At 41.9% G+C, this 15,529-nt stretch overlaps 2 protein-coding genes and 1 long non-coding RNA gene across 5 annotated transcripts; 1 reads left to right on the top strand and 2 right to left on the bottom strand.

Moving 5' to 3' along the window:
- Nucleotides 1-2,208: 2,208 nt before the first annotated feature.
- LOC144086772 (uncharacterized) lies at nt 2,209-3,706 on the bottom strand. Its single transcript, XR_013304571.1, has 4 exons — nt 3,625-3,706; nt 3,529-3,553; nt 3,302-3,453; nt 2,209-2,268 (listed from the first exon to the last, which is right to left on the bottom strand). It is a non-coding gene; the product is annotated as an uncharacterized LOC144086772 (long non-coding RNA).
- Nucleotides 3,707-3,736: 30 nt separating this feature from the next.
- On the bottom strand, nt 3,737-12,756 carry lss (lanosterol synthase (2,3-oxidosqualene-lanosterol cyclase)). Of its 2 annotated transcripts, none has more exons than XM_077616854.1 (22): nt 12,652-12,756; nt 10,735-10,903; nt 10,520-10,658; nt 10,346-10,454; nt 10,136-10,257; nt 9,570-9,666; nt 9,359-9,494; nt 8,475-8,583; nt 8,273-8,391; nt 8,082-8,179; nt 7,908-7,935; nt 7,725-7,781; nt 7,116-7,187; nt 6,680-6,730; nt 6,445-6,594; nt 6,266-6,362; nt 6,016-6,121; nt 5,457-5,522; nt 5,301-5,378; nt 5,059-5,229; nt 4,895-4,973; nt 3,737-4,829 (listed from the first exon to the last, which is right to left on the bottom strand). In XM_077616854.1, the coding sequence occupies exons 2-22, from the start codon at nt 10,765-10,767 to the stop codon at nt 4,692-4,694; spliced, it is 2,055 nt and encodes a 684-aa protein (XP_077472980.1). In that variant the 5' UTR covers nt 10,768-10,903; nt 12,652-12,756; the 3' UTR covers nt 3,737-4,691. The 2 variants fall into 2 exon arrangements, with proteins under 2 accessions (XP_077472980.1, XP_077472979.1); XM_077616853.1 differs by lacking the exon at nt 12,652-12,756 and adding an exon at nt 11,382-11,544.
- On the top strand, nt 12,017-13,912 carry ybey (ybeY metalloendoribonuclease). 2 transcript variants are annotated; one of them, XM_077616857.1, is made up of 5 exons: nt 12,017-12,699; nt 12,874-13,005; nt 13,069-13,137; nt 13,449-13,551; nt 13,636-13,698. In XM_077616857.1, exons 1-4 carry the CDS (start codon nt 12,490-12,492, stop codon nt 13,542-13,544), a joined length of 507 nt encoding a protein of 168 aa, XP_077472983.1. In that variant the 5' UTR covers nt 12,017-12,489; the 3' UTR covers nt 13,545-13,551; nt 13,636-13,698. The 2 variants fall into 2 exon arrangements, with proteins under 2 accessions (XP_077472983.1, XP_077472982.1); XM_077616856.1 differs by having other exon boundaries at nt 13,449-13,912.
- Nucleotides 13,913-15,529: the final 1,617 nt, after the last annotated feature.

Genomic DNA, 15,529 nt, shown 5'->3' with positions numbered 1-15,529 from the left:
AGTGGAAAACGGAAAATATTTGTGTATTTTTTTTAGATTTTACAAAATGCTTTTTGAACTAAAAACACAAAAGGAAAAATTGGATTAAAAAATTGCAATGATTGTTTTTAAAAAGGGGAAAAACAGCAAATATAATGTACATCTATAATCATTTGAATTTGATCCTAAAACAGAAAGTTGGCACTCATGATTGACTTTCTCGGGCCGCACCAAATGATGCGGCGGGCCAGATTTGGCCCCCGGGCCGGCTCTTTGACACCTGTGGCTAAGAGGGTGAAAAAAAATTGTTCCGGGTTCGAGGACCGATGAGCTAAATGGTTTTTAGACATTTTGTTTTCAAGCACCAATTAGGGAAACATTTGAGGTATTTTAATTTGTCTTAGTCTTGGCCATCGTTGCCAAATTGGGTGGACTTATTGTTGCCTCTGGTGAGCAATGTTTTCCTTCAAACAGAAAGTCGTGGTGATGTTTTTCTGTAACTTTCCGAAAGGGCAGATGACTTTGTCGGATGACTTCTTTTCTTTGTTGAAAATCTCCTTAAGGCTTTTGCTTCTTGCTTCATGTGTTCATCATGTGTTCATCGTCCAGCTGATTTGGGCCTCCAAAGGCTAAAACTATTGCAAAGTACTCGCAAAGTCAACTGCACTTTCTAAAAGTGACGGGGAACCGTCATCACAACTAAAAATGTTTTGGGGAAAATATTCATTTTGGAAAATAATTCTATTTTGGCCTGAAATCAAAGGGGAAGTCCACCATTTTAGGTGGAAGGATACTTTTTGAATATGTGAAAGTAAGAAAAAAAATTGCACGTATTCTCAATGTAATTATTTGGGGAAGAATTTGAGAAATGGGAAGGAAAAAGTTTTACATTTGCATCTCGTACGACGACGTAAAATCGGCGTTCGCAGGCTGAATTACAAACGAGGAAGTATTGCAATAGGAAAAGTCTTGTGATGAATTTCCTGTCTGCCAACAGGTGCGGTTTTGTGGCTTCAACGAGTTCCACAATTAGTTCCCAATTTGTAAAACAATCATTTTGAAAAAAAAAGAACATTTTTAAAGAAACAAATACCTTGATTTCGATGTGACGCTTGTGAAAATCTCAGATGTGCACTCTGAAATGACAACAACAAAAAAACAGCAAAGTTGAAAATTTGATTGATTGTGATGGCAACACAGGTCATGTGACAACCGAAACAAGACGTAAAAGTTGCCAAGTTTGTTTAAATTTTTCCCCAAATTGTATTCCTGAAATAGTTTGGCGAATTTACCGTGTGCCGCCGTCAAATGGAAAGATGCTCACCTGCTGCCGGTTGGCCCTTTTTGAAGAGAAGTCCAATCCACCTCACGGCGAGCCACACCTCCGATGATGAAGGGCGGGGCTTAATAAGCCAATTCTTCTTTTTTCTTTGTTGTTGTCAAAGCTTTTAGGAGGAAAAAAAAGCAAAAAAGGTTGCCAGAGCCAAAATGAAGTCTTTTCACGTTCATAAGTTAAATACACAATCAGAATTGGGATGAAAAATCAATTTGTAATAACATATTGGTTAGTACTGATGGATATTTGTAATAACATATTGGTTAATACTGATATCCAATCCATTTTGAGTGGGAGGTCTGGCTGCCACCCGCCAGGCAAATTGGATTGGACAGTGAAACATGTTGAAATGGCTTTGACATCTATATCTGTCAAGGGTAGTGACTACCAGGAACAAAATAACCTTAAATTATGAGAACTGTAAAAATATAAAAATCTGACGTAAACTATGAACTGCTTGTGATTAAAAGATGTAATCAGTTGACAACCCCAGTATAGATATTGTTAAATTTACACTACTAAAAAAAAGTACATGTGATGGACAATTATACGTTTAATGGCTATTTGTAAAACAAAATAAGCATCTGCTGGAAATAAGTTGCATATTTTTCCACCTGTGAGACCGTATGATGTGTAACGACATCACATGATTTGAATGTATTTTTAAATCAATTTGAATACGGCCTTGCACAACCCATTTTAGCCTCCTGTTAAGTTGTTTTTCAGGAAGAACAACAACAAAGTCAGTGCGGCAATTTGTCAGCAGGATTGTTTTTAATGAGGAAGCGTTCGATGACGAACGATTTCACCAAAACGGGGAGTTTGGTGAGGACATTGGTGGATGATTATTGGGTAAAGTGGATGCTTGCCAACATTTGACGACTCTTTTAGTCGGAATCGCTGCTGCTGCTGCTGCTGCTACTGCTACTGCTGCTGCAGGAACTGCTGGAGTACTGCAGTACAGTGAAACAGAAAACTCGTCAGATTTTAGGAAGGAAAAAAGGCTAAGTTTTTACTCCTAATAGGGTGAAACTTTTAGCATTATGTGGCAGCTCATCCAATAAAAGCTACTAATACAATTGAAGATCAAGATAATTGAGGCGTTTGACCATGACATGTTTCCCTCATTGTTTTGTTTTGAGTGGCATGACTTGACTTCAAATTATTTATTTATTTTAAACTAATAGAGTAATCCCTCGAATATTGCGGTTAATGTAGACCAGACATCGAAATATTGCAAAGTAAGGTCACCCCTATTTTAACTTTTTTTTTTCTTCTAGCAAGAGTGGCTTCCACTTACAAGTTAGAGCGTGTATTTTTTACATTTTTATTAACTTAAAAAAATAATTTAAAAAATAGTGGGGGGAAAAAAATCGCAAAGTAGTTAATTCGTGATAATCGGGGGATTACTGTAATCATCCCTGTTTATCTTCACCTGTGAAATGTAGTATAAAACTTAAGAATTCAAATATTCAACTTAAATCGTTAAAACTTTCTTTTCCCCCGTACCGCTTATCCTCACAAGGGGGGTGCTGGAGTCCAACGGTGGTCAGCCAATCGACAAACAACCAATCATTTGTAGCTACGGGCAAGTTTCGATCGCTAAAAGAGCCTAGCATGCATTTTTTTGGGGCTGTGGGAGCAAACTCGGGCACCCGGAGAAAAGCCACGCACGCTCAGAGAGAACATACAAACTGTTCGCCAAGCGGGGATTGAACCCTCGATCTCATAACTGCGAGGCCAACGCGCTAACCACTCTACCACCGTAATTCACATTTATAATCTCTAAAATATTTTTCCTCACTCAACTATTTAAAAGTGGAAAGATTTTTTATCTTAAAACTATAAAAACGTTGACATTTTCCCCAAAATGTACTTTAAGAGTATATGCATATATAAACACATCCACTCATATATCCAAACGTATTTTGTCCAGAAAATGAAGTATTTATCAAGAAATATTTTCCTTTTGTCAATAACTCTTACCCCGTGACACTCCTTCCCTTTCTTGTGACACTTGCGATGTTTGTGTCCCAACTTGTGCCTTCTTTTACACTTTTTACATCCCTTGCCGTGGATGCATCTGGGACGACGCTTTTTGCGTCCGTGCCCGTGACCGCCACGACCGCAGTGGCCTTCTGAATATTAAAAAAATGAAACATTAATAATAATAAAAAGGCTGAAGGAAAAAAAAAAAGTTATCGGAAACTCACTGTGCTTGTTGTGATGCATTGGTGCCTGAAATTAGAGACAGAAAAATGTAAGAAAATACAACCAAAATGCAAAATAAATGAATTCCCGGCACTTACCGCGTGCGCTGAACGCAACGTTTTGGACCAACCGACTTGGTCCTTCTATTTATCTCATCTGGGGACAAATAGCGTGAGGGGGGGGCAATCTAACGTATCATCATCATTTTTAAGGACAAATGTTTTTGTTTGCTTTGCGAGCTGAAAAATCTGAACAATCCGGCTAATGTGCAAGTAGAGCGTAAAAAGGCGTCCACAATCCTCGCATCGGTCGGCGTGAAGAATGTCCAAAATATTGCAAAGATGCATTCAACTCATTGACAAGAATACATGTCCATTCTGTCTTTGAATTGTTTTATTTCAATATTAGTAGTGAGTTTTCATTAAAAAGTCTAACTGGACAGGTTCCATTTTAAGCAACATACTCATAAAAACGCCTCTAAACAAGTTCAATGTTGGGATATTAAAGGAGAAATTTAATGGTTTTTTTTTTTTTACTCGAAATAGGTCAAAATGAGCCTAAAAGTTTATTGCCGTTCCTAAATGAGCCCCCCCAAAAAACTGTAAGGCAGTTCAAGTGTCCATCGGGACCGCACAAACAGAATTTACTGGCTCGTTATCATTGTTGAAGATCATGTGTGGCAAACCCGTTTTGAAAAATGGAGATCTTTCCGTGTGATATGTCACTCATATTTGCAACTCCCCACCTTCAAAATAACAGAGCAACCAAAACGTCGCAGTTGTGCAATAGAAATCCTCAAGAATATTAGCCACACTAATACTGCAACAACAAAACAATGATATTGAATAATTGGCCTTACTTGAGTGGAAAACAGACCAGGTCAAATACAATGTCAGATCACTACAAACTAAATAGATCGAATTCCTGGGAGGGTTGGCACGCTTCGGTGTGGACGTAAAGCGGTGGTGTCAGAGCTAAGGCATGCGGTCCGAACAGAAAACATTGACTTGTTGGGTTCTGCGCTTGATTCAAGTTAGCTAAAAAGTCAAATTTTCCATCCACTTGAATAGGAAAAGAGGACCACGGAATAAGTACTTCCCCATTTATGGCACACATAGTTGAAAAGTACCGGGCAAGTTTGTTCTCAGTCCCAAGCTCCGGACTTTCAAAGCTTGATCTTTCCGGTCAGTGGACTGCTCGGGTAAAGCGAGGCGAAGCGGCCCAGGGTCCAAATGGGGAAGATGTTGCGGTAAGAGGTGTAGCTGATGGCGCAGCTCTTGTTGAACACGCCGGAAATATTCTCCTAAAGGGGGAATCTAACATGGAGAGCCGATTCTACGGACGGACGAACAGACGAGACTTGCTCACCTGTGGCCAGTCGCCATTGGGAAGCTGCTTGTCCACCAACAGTTTGATGCCTCTCTCGATGGCGCGTTGGTCGGGGTGCCTGCGGACGAGACCGCGGCGAGGCTAGACGCCAAAGATCTCCACTCCCGAAGGAACCCCGGAGTTGACCCCGAGTTGACCTTTACCTGACGACCATGAGCCCCAAGAGAGCCCAGCAGGTGTTGTGAATCTGCGGCGCGGGACTCTGAACGTAGCGCCGTTGCTCGCACGACTCAAAGTCTTCCCCCCAGCCGCCGTCCGCCATCTGCCGCTCCAACAGGAACTGGCAGGCCTTCCGCACCTCTGCGCCGGGGTCGCTAGTCGAGAGGGAGGGAGGGTCGGCGTCAGTGGCGGAATCGGGAAAGAATTTCTCCCTTCAGACTCTCACCTTTGATAGCTGTGTCCCATACAAGCAAATGCTTCCAGGCCAAACCACGTTCCATAGGTGAAACACACTCCCCACGACCTGGGTGACAATTTGATGAGCATAAATGCTAATGGCAACATTGGAAAAATAAATCAATAAAAATAGCTGACTGCTCACCCTTCCCAGGATCCGTCGGGCCTCTGAACCCTCCGACAGTAATCCAGTCCATCTGTCAGAGTCTTCCTAGTCAGGAGATACACAAATGAATTGTTTAATAGCAATAATAGATGATTAATTGAACCTGATGCAATTCAAACTAAAATTCCAAGCTTAAATTTGACTGATTTCCCAAATAACTTAAATGCGTACAAGTTTCGTTTTTCATTATAAAACCTGTTTGGATTTTCTAAATGAATATGCAAGGCATCTTTAAATTAATTAAAAAAAAAACATTTACACTTGTAATATAACAGGTAATTACTTTAAAGCAATTTAAATTTATGAAGTTTTAATGACCCCCAGGATCAAATTTCAGTCCAAGGCAAATTGCCATTTCATTATCTCACTTGTAAATATGAATTCAGATTTATTGGTTGGACTTGTTATACTTAATTATCAGAATATATATATATATTTGCAGTCAAACATTTTAAAGTTTCAGGAAGTCTCTATTTCCACACAGAAGAGGGCTAGCTTTAAAATGGCTCAAATGAAAAGTCAAAAGGCTTTTTTATACCTAATTTCCTCTGTGCGGTGTTCAGGGTAAGCCTGGTGAAAATGTGCGAGCGCCTGCATCACCGCTGACGTACACTCCACGTAGGTGTAATCTATCATGATGTCACCTGTTTGCGACAAGCGAGATCATTGCTCAACATCTTTTGAAGCGGAAGCCTCTCTATCTCAAGCCATTGTCACGTTTAAATTCTGTTTTTCAGGGCGAGTACGGCACGCTCCACCCCCCAAAAAAAAGAAGCTTTGAGTCTCACCAAACACTTCGGATGGGTTGAGCAGCTCCAGGAGTCGACCCCCTCTTTTTGTCTCGTACGTAGCGAATCCACCGTCTGAATTTCTCATGCTCAGCAGCTACAAAAAATAAAAAATAAAACTGATTGAAATGGAGCTGGTTACCAGGCTTGAGGTGGAGAAACGGCGTCGGTTAAGCGACCACGTGGACGGCGTCGTAAAGGCGCTCCGGCGCGACGGGCTGTCCGAGGGAAGGGCACGTCTCCTGAAGCCGCATGGTGGACTTGAGGCCCTCGGCCGTGCAGTCGGCCACGATCCAGCCGCAGTCGCGGGTGCTGAAAGGGAAGCCGCCCTGCCCCACATTCAATACGTACGTTATTATCCAAAAAGGTTCCCTTTGGGAAGCCAAGAGGGATTTCTGGGGGAGAATGAATGACCTTGTTCATTTGCCGATAGTACTTTTGGTAATCGGGAGGATTATCTGGGATCTGGTGGAGGGGAAACAAAACGGTACACTTAAAAGAAGGCAAAGAGGTGAAAAGATTGGCACTTTTACCATTAAATAGTGGTACTATACCATATTTAATCACATATAAGCCGCATTTGTCGGACTATAAAATGACTGAATGGAGGATACGGCTTATACGCGCATATGAAGACGCATTTGTCGGACCATCAAATGACTGAAACGAGGATACGGCTTATATGCGCGTATAAAGACGCATTTGTCGGACCATAAACTGACTGAATGGAGGATACGGCTTATATGCGCATAAAAAGATGCATTTGTCGGACCATAAAATGACTGAAGAGGATACGGCTTATATGCGCATAAAAAGACGACATGCATGAAAGTTTTATTAGTTCCCTCACCTGCGTCAATGCGAGAAAATGGTGGGCGCCTTGGAGGCACTTGGCTAGTTCAGGGTGGTCCTGGGCTCCTGCCTGAAAGACCATATCGTACGATTTAGGTCAAACAGAAACAATACACATTGAAATATGGACTGATTATCCCAAAATAACTTTGGAGAGAATTAAAAAAATAGCCTTCGTTTGGCTAAATCAACTTGAAAATATGCTGAACGAACCATTAAATGGTGCAAAGTGTAGAAGTTAAGTCAGTTTTCAGATTACAATTAAATCTTTGACATAATTGAGAAGACATTGCAGAAATGTAGGGAATATCAGTAAAATTAATTCCATGACAATAATGTCAGAATAAGAGACTAAGGTTGTCAATTTATGAGCATTAAGAACGGCTAAAAAGCTGTATTATACGATAAAAAAAAATTACAAGAACAGTGCAGTGTAGTCAATTGAACAAAATAGAACATTCTTAATAATGTCACAAGTGCACAAATATGTCCTTGTCAGTGATGCGTCACATTAACAGCAAACGAGTAAACCTGTTTTTTTAAATTCCTCATAGGTCATCTCGAACAATTAAAGTTAAGTTTGAGTCATTTGGAGCTGCTCCATTACCTCCAGGAAAGCTTGTACAGCAAAACAAGTATCCCAAAGCTGTGACCCATTGGTTCCCTGTTTAGAAAAACAAAACAAAAACAAACCCATAAAAAAACACAATCTGACATTTTGGATTATTTTTGCTTTAGGCTTTAAAAGAGAAGAATTATTTGGATACAGTAAGAAAAAAATGCTGCTTGCCTGCATTTTCATGCCATCGAGTCCCAACCTGAAATACAGAAAACACATTTAAAACTCTGTTTAAGACCTAAATCAGTTTGTGCACCAAATAATCCGAAACTATTTACTGTATCGTTTCTAATCCCTGTTGAGGGGAGGAAAAAAAAAAGATAAACTGGATTATTATGGACTGACCAAAGATAGTCCGGGATCCTGGACACGTGCTCCTGGAAGGCGGCTGACGAGGGACCGTCCACGTACCAGCGGACCAGCATGTTGATGGTCTTGGAGATCTGCAGCACAGAGGCCACGCGTCGGCGTGCCGTTTTAGTTTCGAGCTCGATCGCTCGCCGTCGGAGGACACGTCGGCAGACGGTCCACACTACCGGTCCGATGCTGATGCACTTTGTGAAGCGGTCGTCGGCCTTTATGTGCTCGTACAGTTCTTCCACGGCCATTTGTCTCAGCGCCGTGATGTGGTGGGCTTCGTACACGTTGAGTAAGGCTGGACAAAGAGTGGCGAGGGGGTGTCACAGGTCGTGCGTGAGGCGATACGGGGAATTGTAATAAATTGCTTTCGGTATTTACCGTAGGCGACGCTCAGAAGCGTGCTGTGGGGGGTATACATGTCACATGCCGCCACGTTGTTCCTTTGAGCGGGCCAGTCGATGCTAGCATAGTCTTGGACGTAAAGTTCCTGGGGGTGACGGGGAATAGTAATTCAAAAGGAAATTTCAAGCTATGGCTGGTGAACTGAAAAATCCCACATTACATGATGCGTCATTGGGATTAGTTGCTCCTGATTGAGCCTCATTTGGATAAATTAGTTGTTGTCGCCTGGCTAAGAGTGGAATTTGTGCTAAAAGGTTGACTACCCGTTCAATTTTGGCATAGATCTTTATGATTTTTTTCGTGCCTCCCATTATGCATTTTGTTCAATATCATAGTTTTTAGTCAAACTGCTGTCACGGGCTGTTTTTTTCCCAATGGCTGAATGGGCACTTCAAATCGAAAAACTAGTCTTTTTGTCTCCAAAAAACAAAACAGTAATCCCTCGAATATCGCGGTTAATGTAGACCGGACAGGACCGCAATAATCGAAAAATCGCAAAGTAGGGTCAACCCTATTCTAACTACCTTTTTTATTGATTTTTTTCAGTGCCGAGTCCTAGTAGCAAAAGTGGCTTCCGCTTGCGAGTTTCAGCGTGGATTTTAACAAAATCGCCAAGAAGTGAATTTGCGATAATCGAGGGAAAACTGTTGTCGCCAGAATACACAAAAATCCATCCAATTTCAGCCACTCTGTAATCAACTTCAAAACTAAAAAGCCCACAATGACCGATAAGAAAGCAAGTTGTAATTTGTAGAATCATTCATCTTAAGTCAAATACGACCAAGAAGAACAGCATCTGACATGGACAACATCTGTGACAAAACATCGCCTCCTTGTGGTGAAAATAGGTCAAAACGTACCTGTCTGAGGCTGAGGACCAAATCGTCCTCTTCGGCCACCAATCGGACGGCGTAACAGTAACTCATGGGCAAGTACACCTGGCGACAGTGACACCACAGTGCAGAAGGGTGGACTGGCAGCCATCTTGGGGACAACCTGACACCAAATAGAGCGTCTCAATAAGGTGCTTACACATACTATATTACGCATTAGGACTCAATTGTGTCTTACCACATCTCTGGTAAAAGTGTGTTCATTCCTTCCCAGCTGTAGACATTTAAAATAGCCAGCCAGAATTTACCCCAGGAGGGGATGCCCACTGCACCGCCTGCGGAAAATGTTTATCATTAGCGTGGCCTGCTAATTCACAATACACGGTAAGAGATTGCATTTAACAGGAGAACCTCACATATATGAAAGTATAGCAAAAGACAAAATGTTTATATGTTGGGGGTCAAATTAATTCTCGTTAAAAATCGGTGATTAGAATAATGCAATTAGCATGGTCTTTTGGAATTTTGGATGAACAAAGTGGGTCCTAAAATGAAGCAACCAGAGATGTAATCATCATTTTCTCATATTAAAAAAAACATGGGTTTAAAAAGAAACCAACAAAAAAAACATTGCTACTATAGGATTATTTGTGAAATAATTGTATTTGTCGATTATAGATCGTAGCTTTGCAAAGGCTACCGTCAATTAAAACTAGAATAAAGTAATCTTTAATAAATGGATCTTTATGGATTAATTTTGTTATTTTAAGCTAATAGCAATTTTAACAAGGACTTTACTTGGACCTTTGCTTTGCAGGTTGTTCCTCGCTCGAACCAAGTCGGGATCATCCGAATCGACCCCCAGAATCCTTAGCGAGGTGTAACTCAGAGCCGTGCCAAACACGGTGGACTTGTCTTCGATATGCCTGTGGACCGATAACAAACATGACACGCTCGTCTTTCTCACTCTAATTATCGGACATCCAAAGATGACAGAAGCATTTTTTTCCTTACAAGCCCCAGCCTCCATCCGGCAGCTGGACAGAGCGCAGGTATCGCACCATCTCTTTCTTCCAGGCCTCTTCCAACGGGATCTTAGCGATATGGCAAGTCACCAGAAGACCTGGACCCACGTCAGACACCCTTGCTTAATAACAAACACGAGTCTGTCGTTTTATGAAAACATACCCGGTAAAAGGAAGAGAGGTCCTCCGTAGTCTCCTGCCCAGTGGCCGTCCTCGGCCTGAAGACGACTGTAGAAGTTCATACCTTTCAGGGCGGCGTCCATTGCCGTGCAGGCGGCGGGGGTGTCGTGCAGAAACTTAGTCTGAGGCACAAATGGAAAATTATAATGAGATTGTTTTTACCATTAAGGTGGATTATGTGATTGGGCCGTCACCCACTGTGTCCAAGCCTAACGAATGAGCTTCCAGCATGGTCTGTTCTCTTTCTGAGGCATCCCCATCCTTCACGTAAGACCAGGTCTGCCTGCCCTCCACGTTAGAAAGCCTCCAGCGGCTGAGGTCGGTAGCCGGATCCGTCTTGTACGGTCCCCCTCGTCTCCGTAACTCCCTGGGGGACATAAAGGCAAAAGTTTAAGTCAATCTTCGACGTAGTACCACGGTGGTCGGAGCAAGGAGGGAGGACGCAAGTTGCAGTTTCTCAGTCCAGAACTTGGTTTTTGCTTGGTAAAAGGTTTACTAAAATCCTAACTTCTTTGTGGCATTACATATAGTAAGGACACCAGGTGCCAAATGTGACTTGGAAATTGCTGAATCAAAAAAAACAACTTTACTTAAATGCCACTCTGCTGAACACACAATTACATAGACAGCAAGATGTTGACAGTATTAAGACTAGTAGTTGTGTTATTAGATTTGCAAACAAATCACGAGAAAAATGTGGAGAAAAATTGTACTTTGACTGTACTCATAATTACTCATGGATGCAATTATTTTTTCGCAGCATGTGACCAACCCAGGCATTTTTACACATTTTTAAAAAAACATAACAACAACTTGCCATTAAAATTAGTATTGATATTACTTACATTTTCTATGATAGCACCAGCAAACAGCAGTTCTACACTGAGTGACTAAAGGGAGCTACAGGTATCCCGAATGTTTCTGATTCTAAGCTACTCGTGGGAGATGTAGTTCGTCAAGGGGCACAAAACCTTCAAAATTGCTCAAGGTTGTCTACATTTCCCAAAATGCTTAGCGGCACCGTACGACCCACACTCTGCTGTGGAGCGACATGACCAGAGGCCACTTGGCCAATCAAAACGGGAGGAGGAAACGCGTAGGGGGGGGTTAGCCCCGAGTTCCTCCACTCAGGGACCTCATGGTAATTACTACACGTGCTAGCTTGCAGTTGATGTATTTATTTAAGATTTAGATGATTTAGAAAGTGACGACTAACTTGTATTCTAAGAATGAAATAACAGTAGTTGGAAAGATTTGGTCTTTTAGGCTGACGATATAAAACACTGGCCAAAAAACGTTGCAAAAAGTCACCATCAAAATAACCTGTTTCTCATTTTCTTTTAGTTTTCACTGGGGCAGAAGTTGGATTACAAATCTTTAACCTAGAAATAAAGCCAAAGAACAAAATTATTTTTTAACCACACACAGCTTCAAATCAAAACTGTACATCCGGTTTCCGGTGTCAAACTACTGGTGATGCGTTTGTCAATGCTGGTAAATCGTATAAACGAGACCTGAATATGCCACCCGACATGAAACCTCTCTAGCCAACGTTGCTGACGCTCTCAACAAAGGAACTTTATCTTGTTAGAGAAACGGTTTGGCTGACAACTATGATCTGTTTTTTTATTTTCCTCACAGACCACCTTGTAGTGAAACACGTTTAACAAATTTTAGTTTCGTTGAACGCACCACCGTGTGATCCGCCATCGTTGAACGTTTCGCTCAATGAAATTTGTTACAACATGGCAATTTAAAAGAATCGGAAGAGGATTTCTATCGGGAATACATTCTCATTGATCGAGAAACGAGGCACAACAGTCAACCGGCGATGCCACTTTGTACTTTGAACCACCAGCGCGCGTCACCTTGATTACAGACATGGCCGCTGTCGTGTAATGAAAGTGGCTGGAAAGCAATCGTAAATTAACGAGTATTTATTTATTTTTTTGAATGGGGGTAGTGGTACGTAACCTCCAAAAGGTTGTACCTCTTCGCCGCGCTCGGCTTCGAAAGGATGTAAACACCCTCAGACACATTCTGGGCATCCAGAAGTTTGATTTGGGAGTAGTTTGTGTGGATAACCGCAGGATACAGCAAATTAATAATATTTACCGGAAGAAAGACGAGCCCACTGATGTCCTGTCGTTTCCATTCCACGAGGTAACTGACTTTCCTGGCTTGATTTGATCCAATAAATCATACTTGCATGCTCTGAACTTGACACGCCCTTTAAATGAGTAAGATGGGGGTTACGATTGATTGGCACATTTTGACCAAATGTGCAAAACTTCAGATCTAAATGTAACAACTTAACATATTGGTTTTGCTTTCCAGGGTCTGCGACCCGGTAAGATGCCGTGCCCTCTCTACAGAGACGAACTGAACCTCGGGGACATTTTCCTGGGCGTGGAGTACGTCATGAGACAGTGTCAAGAAGAATCCGTGGATCTGCACGCGGCTCTCACTGTAAGTGGTGACCTCCGACGACCTATCCGGGGTGGTGGACAACTATTATTCCCGTGTTTTAAGGTCGTGACGGCCCACGGGATCTGCCACCTGCTTGGCTACAGACATGAAACAGAGGAAGAATGGAGCGAGGTAAATTCCAAAATGGCACAGGTCACATTTTTTGAAATCACGTCACATTTGTCAAGTTTTCCGATGAAAGATCTTCCAAAAATTTACCCCATTTGGATTTTAACTGTATGCAATCGAGATTGCAGTTTCTAAAAGGTGAACGAAAACAATATTTTACATTGTATCTGCCACGACTAATCAACACAGCATTCAGGTTAATATTGGAAAACTAGAATACGAACCAAGAGTCCTACGTTGACTGTTTGTGACACACAAGGTATTTTCTTCTTTTATGACAAGCTGAAAAATGTAGCATTTTGTTTTGCCCCTAGATGCTGCAGAAGGAAAGCTACATTCTTAGCGAGTATAACAGACTGACAGGTCAACATTTGCTTCCCATGATGAAGCCATGCCAGCAAGACACGTGACGCCAACGTAAGAAATACCTGGAAAAAACAAAACAAACCTGCATTCATTGTAATATTTTATTCCTTAAATCTGCGGTGAGAATTCAATCAGCTTGAGCACGGGCGCTAGAATGGAAAGTGAACGCTGCCAATTCCAGGAGGACGTCGTGATTGGACTCTAGCGCTATTGCTGTATGTACTTGCAAAAAGAATAAATGAGATGGATGTTAAGGTTTGACTTTAATTGGGTATAACAACAGATCTCACGCCACTGGTGTTCTGCGCTTTAACCGGTCAAAGAACCCCAAGTCTCAATAAATAGAAAATCTCCAACTATAAAACAAAAATTATTACAAGTTTGACAAAAATATTGAAGGGGAACAAGGGTAGAGCTTTGGGATAAGAACTTGACATCATTTGTGAAATTCTGGACGCTCCCCTTGCTGCTGTATTGTTAAATTTACAAATTTCATATTGATCTTAATTTATCTATAGCAGGGAACAAATGTAGACCCCAAAACCGAGAGAAATACACTCCTCGAACATTTCAACTGGATCCGTAGAGTAACAAAGTTGTTTCTGTTACGTGGTGAAAAAAAAGAGTCATTGCAAAAAACACAAAAGGCAATCAGTAGTATTTAAGACACCAGTCTAGTTACGTTCAGGCTCTTGTGTTTCCGGGGAGGCGGCGCCAAAGCCAAAGCTCATAGGGGCTGCAGGATGTTTCTGGCCAAGTCGGAGACGTTGTTGTTTGAGGCCTTCTCCATTTCAGACAGCTGCTCAAACACGTCCCTGAGGATACATGGAATATTAGTGTAAAAATCAGTCACAACTTCATCTATTGATTCCTGGCCACTTCTGTTCAGGGGCAGAAAAACTAATTCCATTGAAAGTGGGCCAAGTGCCACAACTTGTTTTGTGTTGGAAGCTGCTGCTGTTTTTATTTCTTGCACAAAATTTTAGACGACCAAGATCAATGCGGAGGGAGGGGGGTAATGCCTATTGTTCATTTTTAGCGAAAATACAGTCAAATTTAAAATTACACAATTGTAATTATTATTTTTAATTATTTTTGTGGACCCTTATTGAATAAATGGAGGAATAAGTTACCAATGTATTTATGAGAGAATGCACATGCCTCTTCACGTACAAGTTTATTGAATGTCTTTTCAAAAAATGTCTCATGACTGATTGAGACAGCAGAAAATGGATGAAACTGCCATCTCACCCACAGTGATGAATTTGCTATCCTCTTACGCGACAACTCACTCTTGCCACTGATCAGACAAAGAAAGTGCTTTTAGTAAGAGGGGGAGTGTGGTCCCTTCTTGTTTCTAGATGATTTTGTTCTTTAGCCACCATCCTTGAGACCATGAAGTCTAGGTTTGCTCACTTGTGCATGTAGAAGAAGATGTATCCGCTACGGTCGCGCTCCAGCTGAACGGCCGCCTCCTGCGTGCGCGACACGTCCAGGTCGTTGTACGTCAGCCACGACTGCTTCTTCATGAACGCTCTGGACCTTGAAGAGCAGAATAAAATTATTTTATTTCCCAGGAAAATGAGAAGCAGGGGTAATGAGTTTGAAGTTCTTACGCTTGGGAACTCCAGCCGAGAGTGACGGGTGGCCGCGTGGAGTCGGTGCAATGTGACAGGAGGGTTAGGTAGCGGGGGATCACCACTTGTTGACCCAGCTTGCTGTTCAGAGACAGCTGCGCGTTAAAACTATACCGTTTGAGGTGAAGGATGAGGACTCTGCAGGGGAACACAAGAAAAAAACAGGTTACAGGACCATTTAAATGACAAGTCTGCATCAACACATTAAAAGGTTTGTTTTTGTGTTTTTGTCTCATGACTGATTGAGGCAACAGTAACTGGATGACACTGCCATCTCACCCACAGTGATGAATATTTACTATCCTCTTACGCGACAACTCACTCTTGCCACTGATCAGACAAAGAAAGTGCTTTTAGTAAGAGGGGGAGTGTGGTCCCTTCTTGTTTCTAGA

This window comes from Stigmatopora argus, chromosome 13 (genome assembly GCF_051989625.1).
Source record: "Stigmatopora argus isolate UIUO_Sarg chromosome 13, RoL_Sarg_1.0, whole genome shotgun sequence".
Classification (NCBI taxonomy): Eukaryota; Metazoa; Chordata; class Actinopteri; order Syngnathiformes; family Syngnathidae; genus Stigmatopora; species Stigmatopora argus.
This window is presented reverse-complemented; position numbering and strand designations above follow the sequence as displayed.

What these genes read in the sequence shown, in the direction of transcription:
- lss (XM_077616853.1), bottom strand. An exon ending in ATTCGTTAGGCTTGGACACA is followed by an intron (nt 10,659 to 10,734) that starts GTGGGTGACGGC and finishes TTTGTGCCTCAG; the next exon opens with ACTAAGTTTCTGCACGACAC. An exon ending in TTGGGGCTCATGGTCGTCAG is followed by an intron (nt 4,974 to 5,058) that starts GTAAAGGTCAAC and finishes TCTCGTCCGCAG; the next exon opens with GCACCCCGACCAACGCGCCA.
- ybey (XM_077616856.1), top strand. Translation starts at nt 12,490, where the DNA reads ATGGGGGTAGTGGTACGTAACCTCCAAAAGGTTGTACCTCTTCGCCGC. An exon ending in ATCTGCACGCGGCTCTCACT is followed by an intron (nt 13,006 to 13,068) that starts GTAAGTGGTGAC and finishes CCGTGTTTTAAG; the next exon opens with GTCGTGACGGCCCACGGGAT. An exon ending in CAGAGGAAGAATGGAGCGAG is followed by an intron (nt 13,138 to 13,448) that starts GTAAATTCCAAA and finishes TTTTGCCCCTAG; the next exon opens with ATGCTGCAGAAGGAAAGCTA.